The sequence below is a fragment of the Falco rusticolus genome, chromosome 9, assembly GCF_015220075.1.
Source record: "Falco rusticolus isolate bFalRus1 chromosome 9, bFalRus1.pri, whole genome shotgun sequence".
Classification (NCBI taxonomy): Eukaryota; Metazoa; Chordata; class Aves; order Falconiformes; family Falconidae; genus Falco; species Falco rusticolus.
In genome coordinates, this window is record NC_051195.1 from 19,058,852 (window position 1) to 19,081,930 (window position 23,079).

The 23,079-nt window shown below is 47.5% G+C and overlaps 1 protein-coding gene across 12 annotated transcripts in view; it reads left to right on the plus strand.

Annotated features, from left to right (window-relative positions):
* Positions 1-23,079, plus strand: part of COL13A1 (collagen type XIII alpha 1 chain) — a 92,788-nt gene that overhangs the window by 3,337 nt on the left and 66,372 nt on the right. For all 12 annotated transcript variants that reach the window (XM_037400250.1, XM_037400260.1, XM_037400257.1 and 9 more), the window contains one exon: positions 4,631-4,700. In XM_037400250.1, the coding sequence (XP_037256147.1) occupies positions 4,631-4,700 (70 nt within the window). The remainder of the gene's footprint in view (positions 1-4,630; positions 4,701-23,079) is intronic.

A 23,079-nucleotide genomic window follows, 5' to 3' on the forward strand; every position in this document is an offset into this window, starting at 1 on the left:
GTTCCCGAGGGTCTGTGAGCAGCCATGGGGACGCCATGCAGATTGCACTGAAAAGTGCAAAATGCCAAAGTCCTGTTAGGTGCCCATCTTCCAGACAAGCAAATATAAAGCAAACTGGCAGGGAGAGGAGCTGGGTTGGTTTGTTCTAAATGTAAATTTTAAGCCACCTGGTGGGGATGTTTTCCTGGTCTTGCAGCCCAGTTATGGAGCGCCCATGGCTTGCTGTAGCAGTGTTTCCAGCTCGGATCAGGATGAGCGAGGAGAGGGCGGCAGATGCTTTCCCAGAAGCAGCCTGACCAGTGCTGCTTCATTCACTGCTGTGTAAACCTCTGAACAGTGTCAGTGAATACCAGATGGGAATTTTCTACCAGACACAAATTGACTGAGTTTTCCCACAAAAACCTCTGTGTGGAACAGGGCAATACCAGGTAGATCAGGGAGAACTTTAACTCTGTGCAGGAATTCCTCTGCATTTATGGGATACTATAAAATCATACAAAGAGCACAAATAAACTCACTACTGGCATTTGCAGGAGAGGCAAATGTTTTCTTCTTTCCAAAGAAGAAAACACAGTCCTTCCCTGTGCCAGGTAACATTTGGTACTACTTCATTTGCCAAAAGCTCATCAGGGTGGAGAGCGGGATGGATTCAGTGCTGCTACTAGGAAAAAAACCCAGAATCTGTGTGCTTGTAGAGAGAAGTGTGTGTATGTGTAAAACAGCAGTTACCCTGTAAAGTCTGGGGGAAGATCAGCTGTCCCTCTGCACTGCGTTGAATGTGCTCAGGCTCTCAGAGGCTTGTGTTGAGGGTATTTTTTGTGTCTTTAGTGATGCTGAAAGGATTCAGGGACTGTGCCATGGATGGGGAGGGAGCATGGATCCTCACTGCTTTCCCAATAGGCTCATTTACCTGGGACTATTTCCTTACTTATGGAAGCAAAGGAAGGATACCTGAAAACTCCTTTTCCCTCCTGACTTAAAGCTTTTTATTCCTCCTTTTTCTTCAGTGTCTCAAAGCACACTGCTCAATTCTGCTTCCCAGGGTCAGCAAGATTGCTCTAAACATCCACTGCCTCAATCTTTAGCTTAGTGTTTTCCACCCCAAAATCATGAGATCTATTTTTTTTCTTCCAGTTTCTCTGGCAGCTAAGTCCCACTTCATTTCAACTGCTTGCAGTCCTTGAACCTAGATGGTGTTAATTACAGGTTTTTTGCTCTATCAGGGAGGGCTCGCTGTTTGCATTTGCTCTATGCCACATGGTCCTGTGATTCCAGAAGCTGGCCCTTTAAGAAAAAACAGCTAAATTGGAGATAAAACAATAAGAGTTAACAAAACCACCCACCCCTGAAATCCTCTTTATGGTTGTAATAGATTATCTATTTGAGACATGTTTCTTTTAGCTGCTGGAGATAGTGGTGGGAAATGATTTCACCTCCCTGGGTGACTGCAAACAACTACATGTGCTAAAGAGCTATTAATCTGCCCCCTTTGAAGAAGTGCCCTCTCTTTCACCTAATCTCAAGTGCCCATCCAAAATAGACAGGCACTTGCAAGGTTTAGGAGGCCACAGCCATGGTCTTTTAATGTCAGAAGAGGTCTCGCTTTCACTGCTCTGTCCACCCAAGTCAGCCCTGTCCTGTCACACTAGCAGTGAGTTAACAAAACCCAAGGGAAAAGCCCGTGCTGGCTTTATTGCCCGTTTCCAGCATGTGTTTCAACCCAACTTTTCTGGCATAGCCCTCATGCAGACAGAAGGTTTTTCCGTTTCGGCTCCCCAAATACACAGAGCTGCACAGTCCCCAGGTCAGAGCTGGTCAGCTGTGGCCCCAGTTCTGGCAAAGGCTTTTTCAGCCACCTTCATATGTGTAGGTGTTGCTGCTCTGATGTTTCATCCTCTAGGTGTCCCCCAGTTGAAATAGCAAACCCCAGATCCAAGAAAGGAAATCTTAAACACTAGACTGCCAGAGACCATGTTCTTTTGGTTTTGGTTACAGAAGTCAACCTTGCCCTAAAACGGAAAGATTTTGTTTTGCCTGGGAATTAAAGTTTTCTCTTTGAAAGGCCAGTTTTAGAGGAAAGCCCTTTCTTTTGGCTCTCCTGAGCAAAGCTGACTTCTTGAGTTGGTGGTATTTTGCACATTGGTAATGAAGGAAGCAGAAAAGGCTGGGAATTCATTTTGTTTCACCATCTCAACCTGAAGTTGAACTGAGGTCTCCAGAAGCCAGGACTTTTTCTGTTGCAGTTAGTGTTTGTTTAATAGACTGTGCAGGAAACTGAACTCCAGGCACTCCTAAATTCCTAGTAGGTTTTGCCTCCTGCTGAAGGGGAGCAATCCCACGGCACCACTGCCCTTTGCACTCCCCAGGGATGTGCAGAGTTCCTGGGCTCCAGGGAAGCACTGCGATGGCCAGGGATGGGGAAAATGCCCAATGCCAGTGAGTGCCTGATGGCTGCATGGTACCAGTGCTTGGGGCTGTACCCCCCAGCCCTGCCCAGCAGTATTTGCACCTCCCTCCCAAGGAGCCCCCATCCCTGAGAAGGCTATTTCAGTTGTCTGAGGTGTTTCCACTACCCTGACCTTGCAGATAGTTATGGGGAAATGCTATCGTTTCTGTTCCTCTCCTAGTCATGCTCAAGCCCTGCTGGGTCATCACTTCCCTAGTAAGTCCAGTTATGCTGCTCCTCTCCTCTCCTCGTGTGCCGGCAGAGCAACCCAGCCAAGACCCTCTTGCAGCACACCCTAGCTCTGCCTTCCCCCCTGAGCCATTCCCCCTTGGCCCCTGAGGTCTCTGCGCTTGGTGGGGCAGGGGTCTGTTGCACGTTTCCTTGCAGATTTCTGTCCTATAAAGGGCCCCACTGCAGCCAGGCTGTTCGGACCCTCTCTGGCTAGGAAATTACTTTCTGCTCCCGCCTGTGTGAACCATCACCCCTTCTCTGTGCTAAGCCCAATTCCCAAACATGGGAACCCCACCCAAATGAGGCAGTCTAGTGTTCAGACATTTTGGTTGGCACATGTGGAGATGGAAATGGGAACGCGTATGTCTACATACCAGTGTGAGTATCCAAATAAAGGCTCCACTGTCTGGTTTGTGCCCATGTTTGACCATTAGCACAAAGCATTTGAAGCCAGGCAGTGCTGCAGGGCAAAGCCATGCCATCTGGGGGTGGCAGCTAGATGGGAAAGTGCCCAAATGCGAAGATTCACATATCTGTGTTTTTAAACTGAGAAGGTAAATACAGATAAAATGCTGTTATGGGAACTGGCAATTCTCCTTGTGTGAAACCCTTTCCTTGCCCTGATATCAAATCAACTCACTATCAAAACATTTCAGCCTACCATGCAAAAAAAAAGCTCTGAAAATATTCAATTTCTAGTCAGTCACAACAACCCTTAGTGATTTTGACTTGCAATAAGGAAGCCAGTCATTTCAAAGTGAAAAATAGAAGTGTTCCAGCCAGTTCTGCCTTCCCTCATTCCAGGCAGAAATATGCTGCTTTAGTTTTTTCCTAAGAGAAATTTTCCCCAGACTCATACCTTCTTGCAGGAAGGTGCTTTTTTACTTGTGCAAATCACATAATTTCTATATGATCCTGGGCATGGGCTTCTGTTGAGCCCAACATCAGGCTATTTCTTTTGAAATTTTGGCCTCAGTTGTGAAGTAGATTGGACAATAATAAGGTGCAACTGGGATGAACAGTTGGGCTTGAGGGTTAGAATGGAAGAGGGAGTGACTCCTTAGTACAGGCATCCTGGCAGTCAGTCTTCTCAAATAATCTCAAATCATTAACCCAGTGCGGTTCACAGGCATTAATGAATAACTTATTTGGATTGATTTGCATTTTCTTCACTAAATCAGTTCTTTTAATAAAGTCTATGAGTGGTGGTGTGGATGCTGTCCCTAAAGCACATTTTGCTCAGGACTTGGGTCAATTTTAATAATGTTTCCAGTGAGGGAAGATGTGGTGGCCTCAGGTGGACTGTTGCCCCTTTAAGAGATTCACAGATGGAGCCAGAGAGCAGGAGACTTACATGCTGGCACTGTATCCAAAAACTCATTGGAAATGCAAATTTTGACGTGATTCCACCTTGTTGAAGCTCTTGATAGGTTTTGTCTTGTTCTATGCTTGAAGAAAAATTCACAGCCTCTGAAGATTTCAGGAAATGCCATTGCTGTTTAATCAGGCCACCTTCAGCCACAGTTTTTCAGTGGGACTATTCTGTCTGTCCAGGTGTCTCCATGAGCATAAGTGTGTGCCACAGAGGAGAAGTGTACCTGCTTCAGATCTCTGTTTTTTCATCTGCTGAGTGGGTCTTCTGAAAACATGGCTTTCTCATGAGGACACAGTCACCTCTTTATTCGCCACTGCTGGCTCTTGATTTTGTAATGCCTGTCAGGAGGACCACATTTGGAGGCCATTACGAAACTCCCTCAGCCTGCTTCCAATCAACCCCCACATTTCTAGTTAAAGACTATGATCTTTAATGCCTTTCTTAATTCCCAAACTGTTCTGCTCTGTCTCTCTCATCTCTACTTGGGCAGCACCCCCAGTCCCCCTTTTCCAAGAATTTGAGGCTTTGGTTTCAATGGTATTAATGAATACTTCTGCTCTTTTTTCCTCCCCTGACAGAAATTAAAGTTCCACTTGCCAAGACATAGAGAAGTTCGAGACACACACCAGCGATGCAACTGCCCAGCAGGTAGGCATCTGGGATGGCTAGCACTTTGGAAGGGCCTTTTTTGTCTACATCTTGTTGAAAGCTTTTTTAATGTCATGTGGTATGCGAATGCAAAGTTATGCATACTTGTGTAACAATGTGCTTGAGGTATAGGAAATCAGTGTTGTGGACATGTGTGTAACATGTTGGGTATGTATGTAAATAGTAACTCTGCATATGGCAGAAATGATAGGAAAAGTGATAGACATCCAGGTGGTCAATAAAAAGAGAAAGAGACATCTAGAGGGCAAATGTTCTCATTAATTTTAGACATCAATTTTGAAGTGAGCAGAACGGCTCTTGGGAGGTGCATGTTTCTTGGCTGATTTGAGAAGGGTTGAGACATTTAGGCTAGACCCAAGACCAGAGCTGAGCTGCTAAATTTTGGTGTGCCAAAATGCCTCTGGGGTGGGAAGATTTGAATTCCTTGGTGTTAAACAACTATTTGAGGTATCTTGCAGAATAATAGCCATCCTTCTGTTAAAGTAGCCATTTATCAGGGGGTTGAATGAAGTGGTCACTTGAGGTCCCGCTCATATAACATACAGAAATATTATGGGATTGTTTAATTGCATTATGTTTTAAATCATGCTAATATCAAAAGGCTCTTTCAGACACATCTTCAGAAGTGGTTTCAATACAATAAGTGACAAATTGCTATGGAAAAAACATTTGTGAATGGCATTTCATTCCGTTACTATGAATCATTCAGCCTTCCTTACAGTCTTTTGATGCATCTGACTGTGTAGAAAAAAACAGAGAAGTGCCAGCTACCACTCATATCCAAAGTCGAAGTTTTGGGAGTTTCAATGTGTGTATCCAAACTGAGTAGCTGAAGCTTATCTTGAAAAGAAAGAGGCAGGGAAAATTGTGTCTGGATGAGCATCTGAAAGCAGCATCTCCATTTTCTGTGGTTTCTCCTTTTGTTTTTTTTGGTGCCCAATGTGAGCTTTTTGACAGCGTCTGGTGGCATGCGTATCAAAGTGTATTTTAGTATGGTCAACAGTAGGATAACGGTGGATGAAATGATGAAGGGGGCTGTCTTTGCTGTAGGTAATGTTTCAAAATCAGTGTATTTAGACCTGTGTACAGACATAGGAGGGAGAGTTTCTTGTCAGACTAAAATGGATTTGTAGGGTAGCAGCTCATAAAAGCAAGAGGTAAAGCTATACAGGTTTGTGCGGGAAAAGAGATAAAATCCATGATCCAGATTGTAGAACACTGGAAAATGCCTGATTTGACTAGTCCACATCAGGACTGTTGGGCTTTCCTTTTAGTCCCAGTAAGAAACAACAGGAACTACTTTGGTTTAAATTTAAAAATCATTACAAGTGAAATGTGTTCTAAGTATCTCTTCTCCAGTGATCAGATCAAAACTGAGTTCAACTGTTTTTAAGTTTCAACCTTTTCTCTTCAGTGGGAACACAAACCATAGCAGTACTCCATTTTCAAGTTCCTTCCTAGACTTGACATATAAATGCTGTAAAACTACAGGAATGATTATTCTCCTGGTGTTTCTGAGCCAGCTTGGAGAAGGAAACTCAGAACTAGAATACAGAGCACAGAAAAAAGATATTCACTGAATTTTGACGTCATCTGAATGTGACCTCCTATGCCACATGTGTGATAGATGAATCACCTGAGTATTTCAGCATCAAGATCATAGTACTTGGTTACAGATACTCACATCCCTTGTGAAGTCTTGGCAGCAGTAAGTGCTGATTTCTCATAACGCTTAGGCATCCATTCATTCTGTTAAGATCATGGTATTCCTGAAGGACAACTTTGATACAGAGAAACAATAATAATAAATGTCTCGTAAAGGCTCAGGCTTCCTTTTTACCAGTCAAACTTGCCTGTCTCCATCAAATATCCTATGGACACAGAAATTGTTTGTAAAAATGTCCTGTACCCTGCTGGCTAATCCATTGAGGGAAATGAAGCTATGGTCCAAAGCTGATGTGGCAGGTGAAGTCTTGGTTAGCTTTGGGCAGTGCTGAAATGAAGGCACATTCAGCCAGCTGTTGTCTCATCTCAGACCCTTTGCTCTGGGGGTGTTTCCCTTTTGTCTCCAGGCTGATGCAATGCAGGCCACCTGAAAGCACTGTCGTGCTGTTTAAACATGCCCGAGACCTTGGGAATACTTTTCCCCAATGCATTTTTTCCCTTGTGTTTAAAATGCCCTAAGGACCAGACATGACCCTTGTGGGAGACCAAGGTATTCAGAAGCACTGAGAAGTATCAAGATGTTGCAAGACTTGGCGCATGCCCGTTGCTTCTCGCTGGCCCACTCCACAGCCTATAAACACATCATGTTCCTCAACAAAAATAAATGTTTACCAGAAGTGACATTTGAGTACATCCCTAACTCTGAGCCAGGACCCTGCATGGCAAAGAAGGGGAAAAAGGAAGACAAGTTCATTTACTGGCCTGTTCAGCACGGATGTGAAGGTCCCAGGCAGTGTCACCCATTGCCATAGAAGAGCTTCAGGTCATGGTGGGGTGTTAACGTAAATGGTTTGGAAAAGCCGGGAATAGGGGAGCAAGAAGACTGTGAAGTGTGTGATTGTGCTGTGGCTATCTGAGTGCATGTGATAATGACCATAGAAATAACACAGTCAGGAAAACAGTGCAGCTGTATTTATAGCGAGCGATAAGGAAATACAAGTTTCCTTCGGCTGGGAAGCTGCTACTTCAGATCACTTGGTCTGGGACCGGGTGTGACTACCTGTGAGTGAGATGTCATTCCTTGGCATTGTGCTTTTTGAGTTCAGAGGTCACAGTGGGCTTCTCCAGCAGTGTCTCAGTTCCCTTCAAGAGACAATCTGCGTGATTCCATCCCCACTGTCTGCCAGGATCTGGGATAACTTGGTACAGGTTGGGAAAGAGCCTTGAAGCCTCAGTGGCAGCAATGACTGTACCCAGCTATTCACCACTCCCAGACCCCGTGCCACACTGTGGCCAAGTGGAGATGGGATGCTCAGCACAGGTTTTGATCTGAGGTCATTATATGCTAGGATGAGACTTGAGGAATTTTTCTGGGGCTGAGCAGATGCTGGTGGGACTGTGGGTCTGAATTCTAGGAGCAAGCCTCCCTCTATGACTTTTGCTCAGATGTGGGAAATGCTTTTTTTCCATATGGGGTCTGGATGTGGCTGAGAGCTCGGGAGAGCTACCTGAGGCTGGAGGATCCTTTCATGGCCAACTGACCTCCTTTGATTTCTGCCACGTAATACCAAAATGCTGTGAGGAGAAAGAATTGTGTTTCAGGTTGACAGGATGAAAACCTAAGCTTTCTTGGTCTAATCCAGACCCAGTTGTAGATCCATACCCTGCCTGCCTGAACAGTCTCAAACAACCAGGGATTACTACCAAAAACCCCTCCTACAACCTTCCTGGAGGAGGTGGGCACTTGTGTATTTTATATACTGTGACTGACTTTATTAGACCTTTCCCATCTTCCTCCCTTCAGCTCCTATTTTCACAGTCCCCATGTGGCTGTTTTTCACTCTGCTGGCTCTCTGCTCCAATCTTCAATATCCCCTAAAAAAAAAAAAAAAAAAGGCTGGCCCCTTTCCCTCTGCCTCCGCAATGCTTGTTTTGGTCTGGTTTCTCCTTGGGCAGGTTGGGAGCCCACAGCACTGGAGGCGGTCAGCCGTGCAAGCAGGGAAGTGGCTCGGAGGGATGCCGAATGGCTTTTCCATCCCTCCTTGTGGCAGCAGCTGGGGGCAGAGGAGAGACCTGGGCCACAGGAGGAGACAGCGCTGGCCCAGTAGGCTCTCGGGGTCTGGGACTGGAGGTCAGAGGGAGGTTGCACATCCCTGCCACAAACCAAGTTGCTTTCTGCCATTACAGGGGCTTGGAGGCTGGTGTGGGGCAGCTGCAAGGATTTTGGCATTGCCCAGGAACTATCAGGAATGTCTTTGAGGCTTTGCAAGGGAATGTCCTCTGGACACTTCTCAAACAAACCCTCACCCATGTTCCCTGTCTGCCTCAGCCCAGGTTGCAGGGGAAGCTGCTTGGCCACTCTCTTCAGCTCCAGTTCACCTTATAGAAACATCATCAGGAGCGGCTGCAACTTGAAAGTGGTGCTGCTGTTTCACTTCTTGCAGGGTGACCTGCGAGAGCAAAGGTGCAGTGGTGGCCCCAGTTGCACCCTGGGGCTGTGGGCCACATGGTGTGTGCACTCAGCCCAGGCATCCTGCTCACCCCCTTGGGTACAGCCCTCCCGTGCCGGTAGGACCTCTTGGCACAGCGGCGGCTGCTGGAGGAGACAAGCAAGAAATGACACGGGTCTGCAGCAGGGCTTTGGCTCCCACCCAGGATGTGTCACCCAGAGCCAGCAGGGCCAGCTGGCAGGAGGCGGCAGGATTTCCCACGTCCCAACCCCTGCCTGGCCCCCCAGGCAGCCAGCAGAGGCAGGAAACACTGGGAAGGGCAAGACCTGGACTGGTGGAGGGGGGGGTGGCAGGGATGGCTGCAGGATGGGGAGACCCCTGGGCAGTTCAGGCTGACCCTCAGCCTGCAGCACCAGGGCAAGATACTGCATCCATTTCTCCCTCAGGATTCTCACCTCCTCCCCAAACGCCTCTGGGGAGGTGAGCCAAAAAGGGAGTCAGTGCCTGAGTACTGCCTGCTCCCCCCTGCCCTGCACCATGGCCAGAGTGCTCTGCCTCTTGCCAGGTTGTTTTCATGGCTTTTCTGTTTTTTTGCTGTCATTTTTAATGTGATCCTCCTTCAGCTTGCTGGGGCTGTTCGGACAGACCTGAGGGCTCCTGTGAGATAAAAGTCTGAACACCTAGACTAGTGACCCCTGAGAGGTAGAGGTGTTTGGGATATGTGGCATGGGGTGAGGGTGTGGAAAGGTCACCCTGGCTATTTAAACATCAGCAACCATGAGCCATGTCGGTGGCCCTCACCCCGGCTCAGAGTCACGTGGAATGTGATGTGGGAGTGTGCAACATAACACCTGTCCCTGTGGCCCTCCTGTCAGTTGGTGTATTGAACTAGTCGAAATGCTACAGTTTTGCGGTTGACCTCTTTTCAGAACAGTAAGTCAGCATGGTTTTCTATGCTGACTATGCAAAAGGTATTTTCTCCTTTAGAATTGTCTAAAACCAGCTTTTTGACAACCTCTAACCAAAAAATTGGGAAAAAAGGACATTTGGCTCCAGCAGCCACTCCTTGCCAAAATCTTTGAGCTTTCTGAATTGTTTTTTTCCCTTGAATGCACTGGCAAAACCCTTGTGGCCAGGCTGGCCAGAGAGCTGAGCTCAGGAGGGAGCAGTGCCTGGGCTGCCGCAGACAGGCATCCAGCACCACCGCAGCCAGAGCAGCATGTTGCCATGTCAGAAAATGCAATTTTCTGGCACAACATCCCAATGGCATGGCACATCTGGAAGAAAAATTGCAGCATAATCATTGCTTAAATACTTCTTTTTTCCCGCCTTTATAAGAAATCTCCTTGGGAATTCTGTTATTCCCTGAAATTTAAGCATGTTCCTCCCATCCACATTTTTGGAGCCCTCCAGAGTATACACACACTTCAGCCTCGAAGGCTGCTCATGCGCCTTTAGCCTGCTGACTGTATTTTGGGTTGGGGTTTGTTTGGTTTAGACATACTGTTGTTTCATTTGTTTTGAAGATGCAAACCACACAACGAATTCCACGGATTCTGTGAGTAGTTATGAATAGATGGGGATGAACGATTCAGGAAAAAAACAAACAAACAATTTGTTTGGTCACTTAACTCTCTTTCTCCAAACACGTAGGCAGCTGTGCTCTTACACAACTGCCCGGAGTGGCTTGAGAAGTCACCCCTGCCTTGGCTTTTGTCACCTGGAGTTGGCCACATCCGTGGCTGAGAGATTGTAAGAGGGAGCAAGAATGCACCTTATACCTCTAAGCATCAACTCATCCGGCTTAGTCTGCATTTAGGATTTAAACTGACCTTATGAAAGGAGTATTTAATTGATTTTAGTGAACCTGCTGTTGTTGTGACGGTGCAGACTAGGAGAGCTAGCTTAAAGCATTATTATAGCTGTGAGCGCTGCCAGGGCTGCAAAATGGCTGGGGAGATAGCGCATATCTTTATGGTGCCACCATGCTGATAGAGTTAGAAAGGCCAAAACCTCTGTCTTTCCCCCTTGATCCAAAATACGGTTAGAAACAGTCAATGCATTAAAAAGGGAAGGTGCTGAGGCACAATGATGGGCACAAGTGCTCTGCAAGAGGGTGGTCTGTTTGTTTACATTCGTCTGCTTGTTTGTATAATGCCTCTTGCCATGTTCAGGCCTGTGTCCTACATGCCCCAGGACTCCTCTCTTTGTCCTTTTATGTGCTTTCTTATTTTAAACTGGCTGGAAGGTGGAAGGAAATTCTCTCAGGCTCAGAATGGCTTCAGGTCTTTTTTCTGGAGGCTGAGTTCTCCCCAAAGGTGCAAACAGGTGAACGTTTGTGTCCAGGTGTGCATTAACTTTAATGGTGCTTGCATATTGTGCCTCAGAGGTTATATCCCAGCCCTGGATAAGCCTTGGCTGTTCGATACAGCCATCCTCCATCCAAAACCAGGGGTAAACTAACCTTTTCCCCAGACAAGGTTATGGTGCAGAGAAAGACGTCAAGGATTAAATGTGTGGGAAAGACATTTTGGAGGGAGGAATGGATGCACAACACTGCACAGGAGCAAATACCTGCTGTGGCAGGCTCCAGCCTGAAGCACAGATCAGCGCAGGAGAAAAGCATTGTGGCTGTGCCGATTTATATCAGTAAAGGTCCCACTGTGACCTTTACTGTCCCTGCCAGGCCGCATCTGAATAACAGGTCGAGTGGTGAATGGCACCCTGCATGCAGACCAGGGGCCGACAGGTTGCCTGTGGGGCACCCGGGACACGTGTCGAGGGCTGCAGCAGGGAGCTTCTGCATATTTGATGGGTTTGTATACAGATGTTTGGTAGAAGTGTTTATACCATTGCGTGCCTGTGCTTACAATGTATATGGTACATATGGGCATAAATCAGTGCCTTGACAAAGCAAGGCAAAAACATCCCAGCTGGCTGGGGAAACCCAAAGAGCACATTGCGCTGCTACTGTATGGCGACGGCTTTGATTCAGTGCGAGCGCACTACCGGGGTGGAGGATTTTTCCCAGGCCTGGGCTGTGTGCACATGGCCGGGCTGGTTTGCGTCAGCTGCTGACGCACGTCCGGGCCCCGTGATGTGGGTCTCGCGTGTGCTGCCCATCCTGGCAGCTTTGCGGCGGCCGGAGGAATGAGGGCGAGTCGCACTGGCCGCCAGGCTCGACGGCGGGGCATGGTGCCTGGCAGCGTCCAAGCCCCTTGCGCAAAGCGTGGGCGCCCGCCAGCCGGCGAAGAGCACCAAAAATACCCAGGACAAGCCAAGGGAGATGTTGCAGGCGCCAAGTGGCTCACTCCAAAGCTGTTTGCAAGGGGACTTTGCTCTGGCACTAATGTTAGCTGCCACCATGCACTTGAGAGCAATGGGGAGGTAAAAAGCAGGCTGCTGGCCCGGCCAGCTGTAGGGATGGCTCTGTTTGGTGTCCCTGTGGTGAGGCAGGGAGTGGGGTTTTACAGTGGGGCTGCAGAGGCCCAGGAGGTGCCCCTCTCTCTGGCGCATTGGGTTTCGGTGCGGGTGATACCCGATTCCCTCTTGGCTCTTCTGGGCATCTGCCTGCGCCTTCGCCCTGTGAGGACCGAGGCCCAGGCTATTCTGCCAGTGCCCAAAGGGTGTCCCAGGGTACAGATCGACAGGAAGGGTGGAGGGGCAGCTTTCCTTCCCCCTGATTGCCTTTCAGCCTCAGTGCCAGGCTGGGGCCACAGGTATGGCTGATGGTACAGAGGGAAATGCAGCGTTTAAAAGAGAGAGGTTGCATCATGCGGGGCTGGGCAGGCTTTGGGAGGCAGAAACCTCATCTGTTAAACACATACCGCCCGCCCCCCTGCCTCCCCCGCCAGGGAACATTCAATCCTCTCTTTGATGGACGTCCAAGAAAATACTTCTTCCACATCCTAAACTTGTTAGCACCAGTTAATCATCTTAACCTTCTTCCCCTCCGAACACACACTCCAATGAGTTTCCCATCGCTGGCAGCCGTTAAAGACGCAGCGACGCTTTTTGCGCTGGCCTTCGCAGGCAAGTATACAGCCATTAATTATTAAACATCCTGGATGTCCCCTAGGTGGGAGAGCAGAAACCCACATCTCGTGCTGAAGCCACTGCAGAGAAACTGTCTAGTGAGTTGCTCTGTGAGTGGGTGCACTCGGCACAACTCTTCCCTTCCAGAAGCTGGACCGGGTCTCTGCCCCTCTGTGCACTGCCTCTGACATTCATAAGCACTGTGAAACATAAACCCTGGAAAATATTTGCCTGTATTGTAGCAATGCTCCAACATATCCCAGATTAATGTTGCAAAATGCCAGGGGTGTGACAATTGGAGGGTTAGAGAGATATGCTCATGTGCAGGGTCTCTGCCATGCAGCCGGTGGGGAGCAGGGGCTGTGGCTTGACACCTGCTAACTGGGCATCTCCCCTTCATTTCATCTGGCTGTGCTTCCCTGTTCCTATATGGAAACCCCCTTGTTGCCCATTGCATCTCTTTGCTGTGTTTCCCCCCAAATAAGGTCGTGTTTCAGATAGGGGAAAGGTGACTCTTTGGTGCATCCATCCCCTCTGCATTGCCTGTGATACTGGTGGGGTGGTGATATGCCTTTTGATGCTATCTACTTCTTTAACGTATGGGTTTGAGAGGCAGCCCATTCACACAGTCTCCCTGGACCAATACACCCCATTGCTCCCCAAAACAGAGCTGGGGTGATTCCTGCTCTGCTCACCCATCCTGTTCCAGCCTGGCTTCTGACACTCAGTATCTGTTTCTTCCCTATGCAATGTTTTGTGGGAGCAGCATTGCAGCCGGACTGTGCAAGCAGGAGGTAATTAAATCAGCATATTCCCCAGGGGGGCAGCTGATTAACAGCACATTTTCCCCACACCAGGGGGTCTGAGACACACACGGGCAGTATCAGTCCATTGCTTGCCTCAGTCTTCTCCCTTAGGATGTCTGGTTTTTTCTTTTTTCTTTTCTTTTTTTCCTTTCTTTCAAAGAGAGGATGAAGATTATATCAACTGAACTGGAATCTGAACTGACAGAACTTTGTGCAAGGGACTTGTTTATTATGATTTGATATTGCTCCGGGCAGTGTGTGCACTATGCTAGGGACCACCCAGTGATCCCATCCACACCAGGCTCCCCTTGCTGTGTGGCTCGACTGGTAGCAGGTAGGACTGTGGGCTGCGCTTTGCTTTTGGGAAGGGGTCTTCCTGAGACTGAACCTGGTACCAGGATATGGTGCTGGGCAGACATGGCCAGATCCCAATGGCTGCTCTTTTCTTGTCGTCCTCCTCCTCCTCCTCTATCATCAGTCGTTGCTGTCCAAGGGAGGAGATGTTGCTGGAGGCAACAGCAGCTGCTAGGAGTTGTGCGTTGGCCTCATTGCTAACAGAGCTGAAGCACACAATGGCTGGGATTCTCCCTGCCTTTTTATTTAGTTTTTAAATATTAGCTCCTTATTAGAGTGATTTTGGCAGCAAAGAAGGAATAGTTATGTCTCCCAAAACAGTAGTCATTGCCTACAGATTAATTCTCCCTTAAAACCGACTATATACAAGTGCAACACAGGTAAAAGAGGGGTTGAAAACTCAAAAGCACTCCATGGAGCTTATGGGTCTGTGGCCCAGTCCTGGCCACAGTGAGGGAGTTGTGTCTCAGCCCTCTGCTCACGAGGAAGCTATGTGGCTGGCCCTGACCTGTCCGAAACCCAGGGAAAAGCTGTGGTATTGCAAGGCTGTTCGGCATTCCCTGTGCAATGTGATTTAACACGGGCTTAAAAACAGAAGGAAAGGAGAGGGGAAGGAAGTATGTTTTTCTGAAAGATGTAACCTCATATTTCTTAGTTAACCCCTAATTCATGTGTGTGATGGTCTTTTGCTTATGGATGACCTGTGTGCTTGTAGCAAATGGTTATTTTTTTCTGGCAAAACAGGAGGAGTTGGTGGTTATTGGGTGTGATTGTGAACATTTGTTTCCCTGAAATTCAAAGCCATCCTGGATAGATCCCTATGCTCTGCTATTGCATTTATTTGACTTTTAATGGGCAACGGTCCTGGATTTTCTTGGGACAGTGATGGGAAGTGGCTACAAACACAAAACTCTTGGATCGAGGGCTGGTGCGGGGCATGCACTGTCCTCAGCCCTATGTGGTTTGGCATGCGTTCAGCCATTGCTGCCTCCTCCACATGGGTTTTTCCATGTGCCTTTGCCATGCAGCAAACTGCTGCAGAATTTGGCCCTCATTACTCCTCTTCGCTCTTTTTTCCTTAGAACAGTGAAGGCTTGCTGTTTCGGTAGGACTTGGGGCTCTTTAGCAGTGACTGAGCAGTCCCAACACTTTTTGCTAGGCATGCGACCTTGCAGTGCATGTTCACAATGCGCCCCATGTACTTGGAGAAGTTTCCCTCCCTTTTCCCCACATGCCCTCAGGGCCTTTCCGTGTGACTGGGAGGAAGAGCTTCAGAGTAGTTTCTAAACTTTGTTGGCTTTCCTCCAATTTATTTTTACTCTGCTCCAGGAGCAGGGGCAAATACCTCTTTTCCATCTTTGATGTGCTCTCTTCTTCTTGAGGTTATAATGGGATCTCTCACTACCTTAAAAAATAACAACCTGCATGCCTAAATAAGAAAAAAAATCTTTGTCTCAAACAAGATGGAGATCCCGACAGAGTTTGGTAAACTTATTGAGTCAAATTTGCTGCAGTGAGAAGATGAGAGAATACAGGTGCTTTCCAGACCATGCTCAATAGGGAGGCAGGAGTTGTTTGGGGTTATTTTTTGCCTTTCCAGTTTGATGGCTTTTTCTATAGCGTGTGCTGTGCAAAGCATCTGGTTTCGGCACTGGAGGTGACATGGAAGGGATCTGCATGCTCAGTTCACTCTAGGTAAGGAAAGCCATGAATCCTTTTATCCCTGTTAGCCAATATGGTTTGTCTCCATATGTCCATGCCCCAGCCTTGCTCCTACCAGGCACAGCCCTGCACAGGGGTAGCCAAGCTAAGCAAACCTCTCAGCATTCGAGATGTGCTAAGAAAGCATCAGCTAGATTTGGATGAACGAATGTTCTCCTCTTCCTGCACAATAAGACATGCTGAGCAAACCCACTTGGACTCAGAAACCCCACTGCATTTTTTCCTTTTGAATGGAGTAGCATCAGCCCTGCTCTCCTCCACATGCTCTGTTTGGAAACAAGTTAGCAAATCAGGAAAGAGCCTGAAGGAAGAATTTATGTTGTCTTTAATTAGTCAGTTTGTTCCATCCTTGAAGAAGAGGATAATGAGCGACAGGGATGCATTGCCGGCCTCTGGAGGAAGAGCACTGTGGCTAGGCTTATGTCCAACTGCTGATAGCGTAATTAGTGGTAACTGGGAGCTATCAATCAACTTGGGTGGAAAAATGTCTTGGTTAAAGGAAAGACCCTCCCAAACATTTTCATAACTCAAAAGGGTGTGAGACAGGGTCTGGAAGACAGTACTGGCAGTCTGTGAGGTATTTGAGGAAGGAGTCTATTAAAAGATAAATTGAACACAATGGTCTTTTGTTCTTCCCCGGGTAGGTGACAGAATTTGCTGTTATAAAAGTTGCAAAGTATTTTGGAAGAAGGAAGGAAGAAGAAAAGAGTTAGCAGATGGAAAAGAGGGAAGAATAACAAGAACTTGGGGGGGGAATAGCAGTGCGCTAGATATTAGAATCAGCTGGTAAGTGCAAAAATGAAACAGGCGGAAAATAAATCTATGCCATTTGACAAGTGAGTAAAAAGTATCATTTGCATTTTAAGTGCATAATTAGAGAATTTATTTAAATTATTATTAGCTATAGTAAGTTCCAACATTCTGCCTTTCCCAAACAACCACATTATGAGAGATTGAAATTTTCTGCAGGAAGTAAAAGTGCCATGGATATTTATTTTTTTTTTTTTTTTTTTTTTTTGCTTTACCCAGCCATGATTTACTTTGGCTAGTTTTCCTCTGTATTTCCTTCCTAATTCTGCAGCTCTGTGAGGAATAGGACTTGTGCAGGGCCTGACTGAGTGCTGAAGAAGCGGTCAGCTCCTTAATGGAGGAATGTCAGACTTCTCCTGCATAACCAGCTGCAGTTTTCAAACCGGTTTGGATCTCCAGAGCTTTCAGACACTGCCATCCATACTCCTGCTGTGGAATAGGATGTTAGAGGATGTAGGGTGGGAGCTGCAGAAAGGCTCTCAAACATCTACTCTGCCAAAAGTAGGATTTTATTGGAGTGGTAGCTTTTTGCTTTGGCATGTATGTCTTCAGACTAAGAGTTGTGAGGTGCTTGTGGAAATTCCAAGTGTTTGAGGTGGACTTCAAAAACACAGAAGGAGCTGGAGAATTAGTGGGGTGGTGCACCTGGAGAGCAAGAGCTAGGGAAGAAGTCGATGAGACTTGGCAGTCTGGCAGGGAATCTCTGTTAAAGGCATGAGCTGAAACTCTCCCAGTGCAAAGGAGTTATAGGAAGTGATCAACTAAAGAAAATTATAAACTCCACAGCAAGGTGAAATTCAAGGCAGAAGAAAAGTAAAGCTGGAAGGATTGAAAGTGAATGGGTATGCAAGATGAAAATCTGAAAGCTTAGGGGGAGGTGGGACTATCAAGGACACCAAGAAAATGCTGTAGTTCATTGCGAGTGAGGAGGAGACCTTCCTTCTCATTGGAGCATGACAGCCAGTCACACCAGGCAGTGAGGACACTGGCTTCTTAGAGAAATGCTGCAAGAAATCTCCGAGCCTTTGAGAGCTCATAGAGGACAAGTGATGTTTCAGAAGATAAGGGCAAGGCAGAGGAGGTGACAGAGAGGAACTCAGTTTCACTCTGTGATTAAGACCCTGTGGATAAGGTAAACAGACACCATGCCTTCTGCCTTCACCAGGTTGTCTGCCATTGACTCACGTGGCAAGGCGTTCAGCAGGTTGCTATTTGAGAATTACACTTCAAGAGGCAAACGGACCGCTGAGGGGGAGCAACAAGAATGACTAGAGGTCCAGAAAACATGGCCTCTGCGGAAAGACTGAGGTTTTGTTTAGTCTAAAGACAAGACAAGACTGTGGGGAACAGGACAGCAGACTTCAAACACATAAAAGGTAACCGCAAAAAGGAAAGATATATAAAAAGCTGTTCTTTGGGATTGCTGTGCATCAGAGGTCATTGACTGATTTAAACAACAACACTGGAAATTTTGGGTAGTCTCTAAGAAAGATAATAAATATGGCCTTATAAGTCAGGGCATGGGTATCGCTTGGACTGGATTAGTAGGGAAAAGTGCGATGTCTCCATCCCCAGAGGACAGCAACAGGTTAGAGAAATATTTGGCCAAATGGGCTAGGTAGAGATTTTTCCTCCTTTGGTTGCTTTGAAGAGGTTCCCTCCTCAATTTTCTGTCCCGCGCATTCCCCAGGAATCCTTTAATCTCTGTTCGGTTTGCTCAGGGGAGGCAGAAGGGGAAGAGAAAGGGGATAGTCAAGAGCAGCGGTTTTCTGCTGGCGGTTTGCATGAGCCTGGGGGCACGCTGGCTTTTTGGCAGAAGGTGGAGGAGCGGAGTGAGCCTGCCACCATCGGGTTTCAATTTACTGTCCAGGGGTCCGTACCGCTACTGGAAAACCCTGAGGGGGCCTCCAGATCCGAAGCGTGAAAACCCACTGGGCGAGCTGACCCCAGGGGCCCTTCCCAGCCCTGTTTTCTCTGCTTTCTGTGGTGCTAAGTGCTTCAGCATGGCAGGGACAAATGCAATTGTTTGCTGCTTGGAAAGAGCTTGTTGACCCATGGATGCCTGCCTGAAATGAGCATTGTTCTGCCCCGTGTTGGCCATCCCACCGTCTCTCCCCCAGCAGTGCCGGAGGTGCTGTATTCATCCCGGGTGCAGCCAGCACCGTGTGAGCCATCTGCTTTTGGCCCTTTCCTGCCCTTTGTTTCCACAAGGGGCTCTCCCAAATGTTTGTGAGATTATTTCTGTTTGTCTATTGTTGAACTCTCATCTTTGAGCACTTTAATTGGCCTAACGGGCTCACTGGGATTATGCCAATGGCCCAGATTTTCCTCATCAGATTCCTCTGGCTCTGGAGGCCGACTGGCTCCTGTCATCCTTATAGATGTTTCTTGAAACAAGCAGATGCTTGGAGATGCAGTTAGAGTCTGTGACTTAACTCCACTATCAGGCCCTCTCTTTTATTTTTGAGACTGCTGCTTATTGATGTTATTCTTTCTAAGAGGCTCCACCTTGTTGTTCGCTTTGGGCATGGCTTCCCATGGACTTCTCTCAGTGCTGTGCTTGAGGCCGTCTCCTTGGCAGAGGCTAGTGTTGTTGGTGGTGGTGTACCAGGATGCTCAGAGTGCCTGAGCAGTGACTTTTATCCTCAACAGCTGCTGATATTAACTGCCGAGTCTCGGTGATGTCATGGGTTTGATTTCAGAGGCAAGCCTGAGTGACTGGCATAACCTGGTGCCTCAGCTTAGCGTTGGTCACATTTTTTGGCAGTGAAACCCTGATAGCCTTTTTGCTGTCCAACATTTCTGCGATCCTTTGGAGAACCTCTTGCCGCTCTGCAAGGGTGTAGCTGGGAAGGGAGATGTTTTGGGGACAGAGGGGCCTGACCTTTGCAAGGGACTCATGCTCTCCAGAGGGAATTATGCACTTATATTGTCTGCTGTTGCTGGCAAAACCTGAAGCAAAATTTCTGGAGGGTGTATTTTGGGTAATCACTGTTGTTTAAAATTTTTCTTGTTGTTTTGGAGATACGTGCTGTCTTTAATTTTCCCTACAACTAATAATATTGAATTATGACAAGGCACAGGGAATTTTTGCCTTTTCATTTGCAGCTATCTGAGTCAATGCTCCTTCCACCTCCTCCCATATCATTTGTTCCCTGATGAAGGTAGGGAAGATGTCTCTAAGAGACTGTGAGTACCCTGGATCTGTTGCATGAAAACTGCAGCATGGCCAGTCTTTAAAAAAGGCCAAACTCAGCATCTGGGCTCCATGCACCTAGCTGGGGTCTGCCTGCTCTAAAATGGGGTCATGCTGCACTGAAGGCCCGTGGAGCCATGAACGAGGGGATCACTGCCACCCTGGGTAAGGTCGTGCTCTGGCTGCTGACATTTTAATCAGCATTTCATAACTAATTGCCTGGACATAGGTATCTTGTTATCAATTAACATAGTCCTGAATGTCAGGAAGTAACTGTATCTCTCTAACTCGCTAAGGCTGCCTTCTGGGTCTGTGAAATGGCTGGATTTCCTCACATGGATCAATTACATGTTTATATCTCCCCTTCTGCTGGAGTTTGTAGTGAGGATGACCCAAGTAAGCAACAATAATGTCTTTATTTTCTCTCTCTGTCATTCTCATCTTGTGTATGCTATAGAGCAGAAAAATAATCCCTCATATGTGAGCTTTTAGAGAAGGCTGCAAGACAACCACATTGCAGACACTGGACAGCCTGAATCTAAAAAGATAGAGGGGAAAAAAATTAAGCAACAGCATTTGAAAGCCTTTTGAGAACGGATACTTTTCCAGACATCAGGAAATGCCCTTAAATGGATGAGATTGTTTCAATGATCCTATCAGTCCAGAAAGCATTGCTGTCTCCGAAGCTGGAGGATATCTCTGCCATCAGCAGAAGATCTCACACCACACTGACCCGCTTTAATACTGTCCCACTTTTAAGATCTCATATTCTGGGACATGGAACTTTCCAGATTATTATAAATATGACCCACTTACAAAACTAAGCATCCCCTCTTCTGAGCCCAAAGAGGCTACAGTGTGGAGGATGGCTTTTTATCTCTTTGTGTGGGTGACGGAAAAGGGGTCATTGTAGTTCTGCTTTAGTTAGTGGTTGAATGGGCCACGGGGAAGGACAAGTGAGCAGAAGGCTCTGTGGCATAGCCCTGTTGTTCCTCACAGGTGTGGCCCCTCTGTATGTGCAATAAGTTGGACTCATCCTGTCTGCAGACCATGGCTGCTCATTTTCTCACTTGGGCTACAGGGAAGGCAAAGCGTCTTTAAGGGAAGTTTCTATCTGCATAAAAGCCAGTGCAGCTGAGAAGGGACAGTGCAGATGGTGCTAATTGCCAGAGGCCATATGTTTGGAGGGACCCCGGGTACCCCCAGAAGAATTCTTTGTTTTCTCAATGTTCATTTTCAAAGGTGCTCTGGAGGTCTCTTCTTTGCAGGAGGCCACTGCTTCCTCCCACTCATCCACTGCTGACACGTTTGCTCTATCCCCTCCTCCCACCCCCCACTGCTCAACAAGCCCCACAGCTGGATAAACAGCAATCGCAGTTGCTTACAGCCCTCCAGTGCCTTTCAGAGAGAGGCCAGCATGGAGAGATGCTTCCTGAGCTGCTTGTCATGGGCAGATCGTTGTGCTGGAGCCTGCACACCAGCACCAGTATTGCTCTGGTCCTGGCAAGATCAGGTTCAAAACACACCAGATCTGGAGGTTCTACTTATAAGTGTAGACTACTGTTCTGTGCTAGGTTGGGGAATTTGGTGATCTGGGAGCTCTGGGTCTGTCTGCTGGCTGGGCTTAGCTACAAAATGGGCTTAGAAATGTTCATGGTAGCCTTGATCCCTGCTCTGCTGTCCCTTACTGTTTATTGAAAGAGGATGTAGCTCATCTAAGCAGCACCACCTCTGTCTCACCCCAAAGGAGCCTGTTGTAAACATGGAAGAGGAGGAACCCCCATAGGTGTGATTTACACTTGTGGCTGTCCAGGTTGTTGGCTCTTGGTTGTTTGTGGAGCTCTTTGAAGTTCACTATCATCAAGACCTGGCCTACGCAGGGGCAATCAGGCCTCTTTCTACACAGCTGCCCCAATTTGGCAGGGACTGCAGGAGCTGGGGAGCATGGGGGGCAACACACAGTGGTGTTGCATGTGGTGGCTCTGCTGCAGTTCACGTTGCTTTCATGAAGGGTCCTGTGCAGCCTCATCAACTTGTAAGTTTGCTCCCTTGGTTTGCAGGTTTGCCAGCATCCCTGACCAGGCCAGGGCCGCTCTGCCAGATCCCTGACCAGGGCCAAGCCAGGTGTGCTGCACACGTGGCATAGCTGGTGCTGCCTGGGAGAGGCTGGCTTAGCCCAGCCATCAGTGGTTAGAGCGGTTGAGAGCAGAGGCTTGAGGATCCCGTCCCTCCTTTGCCCACTCTTTCCTCTAATGTGCGTTAAGTTACTTCTTGTTATATTAAAGACAGCCTCTTTAGAAGCTCTGCTAGGCCTTCTCATTAATCACTGTGACAGAACATGACAAATCCACTTTGCTGAAGCATTATTTCACTTTGTAAAATCCCTAGTGCTTTTACAACAGTTTATGCAGCAGCACCTCCTCCCTCCCCACTGTTCTTGGGACATCTTTCCTCCCCTCCAGCCCATGCAAGATGATGTTGCTTTTAGAATTTACTATATCTGAGGGCTTTGCTTTCTCCTGAGTCACACAGACAGCCCCAGCATTTGAAGCGCAGTCCCTGGATGGTCTCTACTGATTGACTTATTGCAGCCAAGACTCTGTTCCTGCAGCTCACTGATGTGTGTTTACATAAGACTGCGCAACCCCCCTTCCCATACCATTAATTTTATAGAGGGCATATAACAAAGATGGGCCTCCAATATGCCTCCTGCCTTTGATCTGTGTGGGGTGCGTGGCCTGATGGGCCCAGAGCTGCCAGCATCGCTGATTTACTCTGCTCTGCGGATGTAGCTTCTGGAGCAAACAAAAGCTGTTTTCTCTCGGCAGTATTGCAATACCATTAGAGGCTGTGCTGCTGTCTGGTCGCGTTCGGTCTGGAAGGACAGAGATGGCTCAGGGTTTGCTTGCCTTTATATTTTCCTTTTAGTGTTAGCTAAACAGTTTGGTTCATGCAATCCACAAGTGCCCCAAACCTGCGCAGCAGACGGGTAGGCGGGTGAATAAGGGTCTATAGTGTTGCTAATGGAAATAAAGTCCGTGTATTGGCAAGCTATAAGCATTGACCTTGTGACAGGGTGCTCACTCTGAAACAAAATCTCTCCAAAACAGTTCTCTCACAGAACTTTATTGTCATCCAAGCCAGACTCAGAAACCTTTTTTTTTTTTTTCTCCCACTCTGGCATAAATTAGGAATCCTGGATCTGAGTCTGACCTTGCCCTCGAAGAGGAACTCTCTGATCAGAAACCATTTTGTTGTTTAGACTTGGCATACCAAGTAGGACAGAGACCTCAGCACCAACATCAGTCATGGGCAATTGT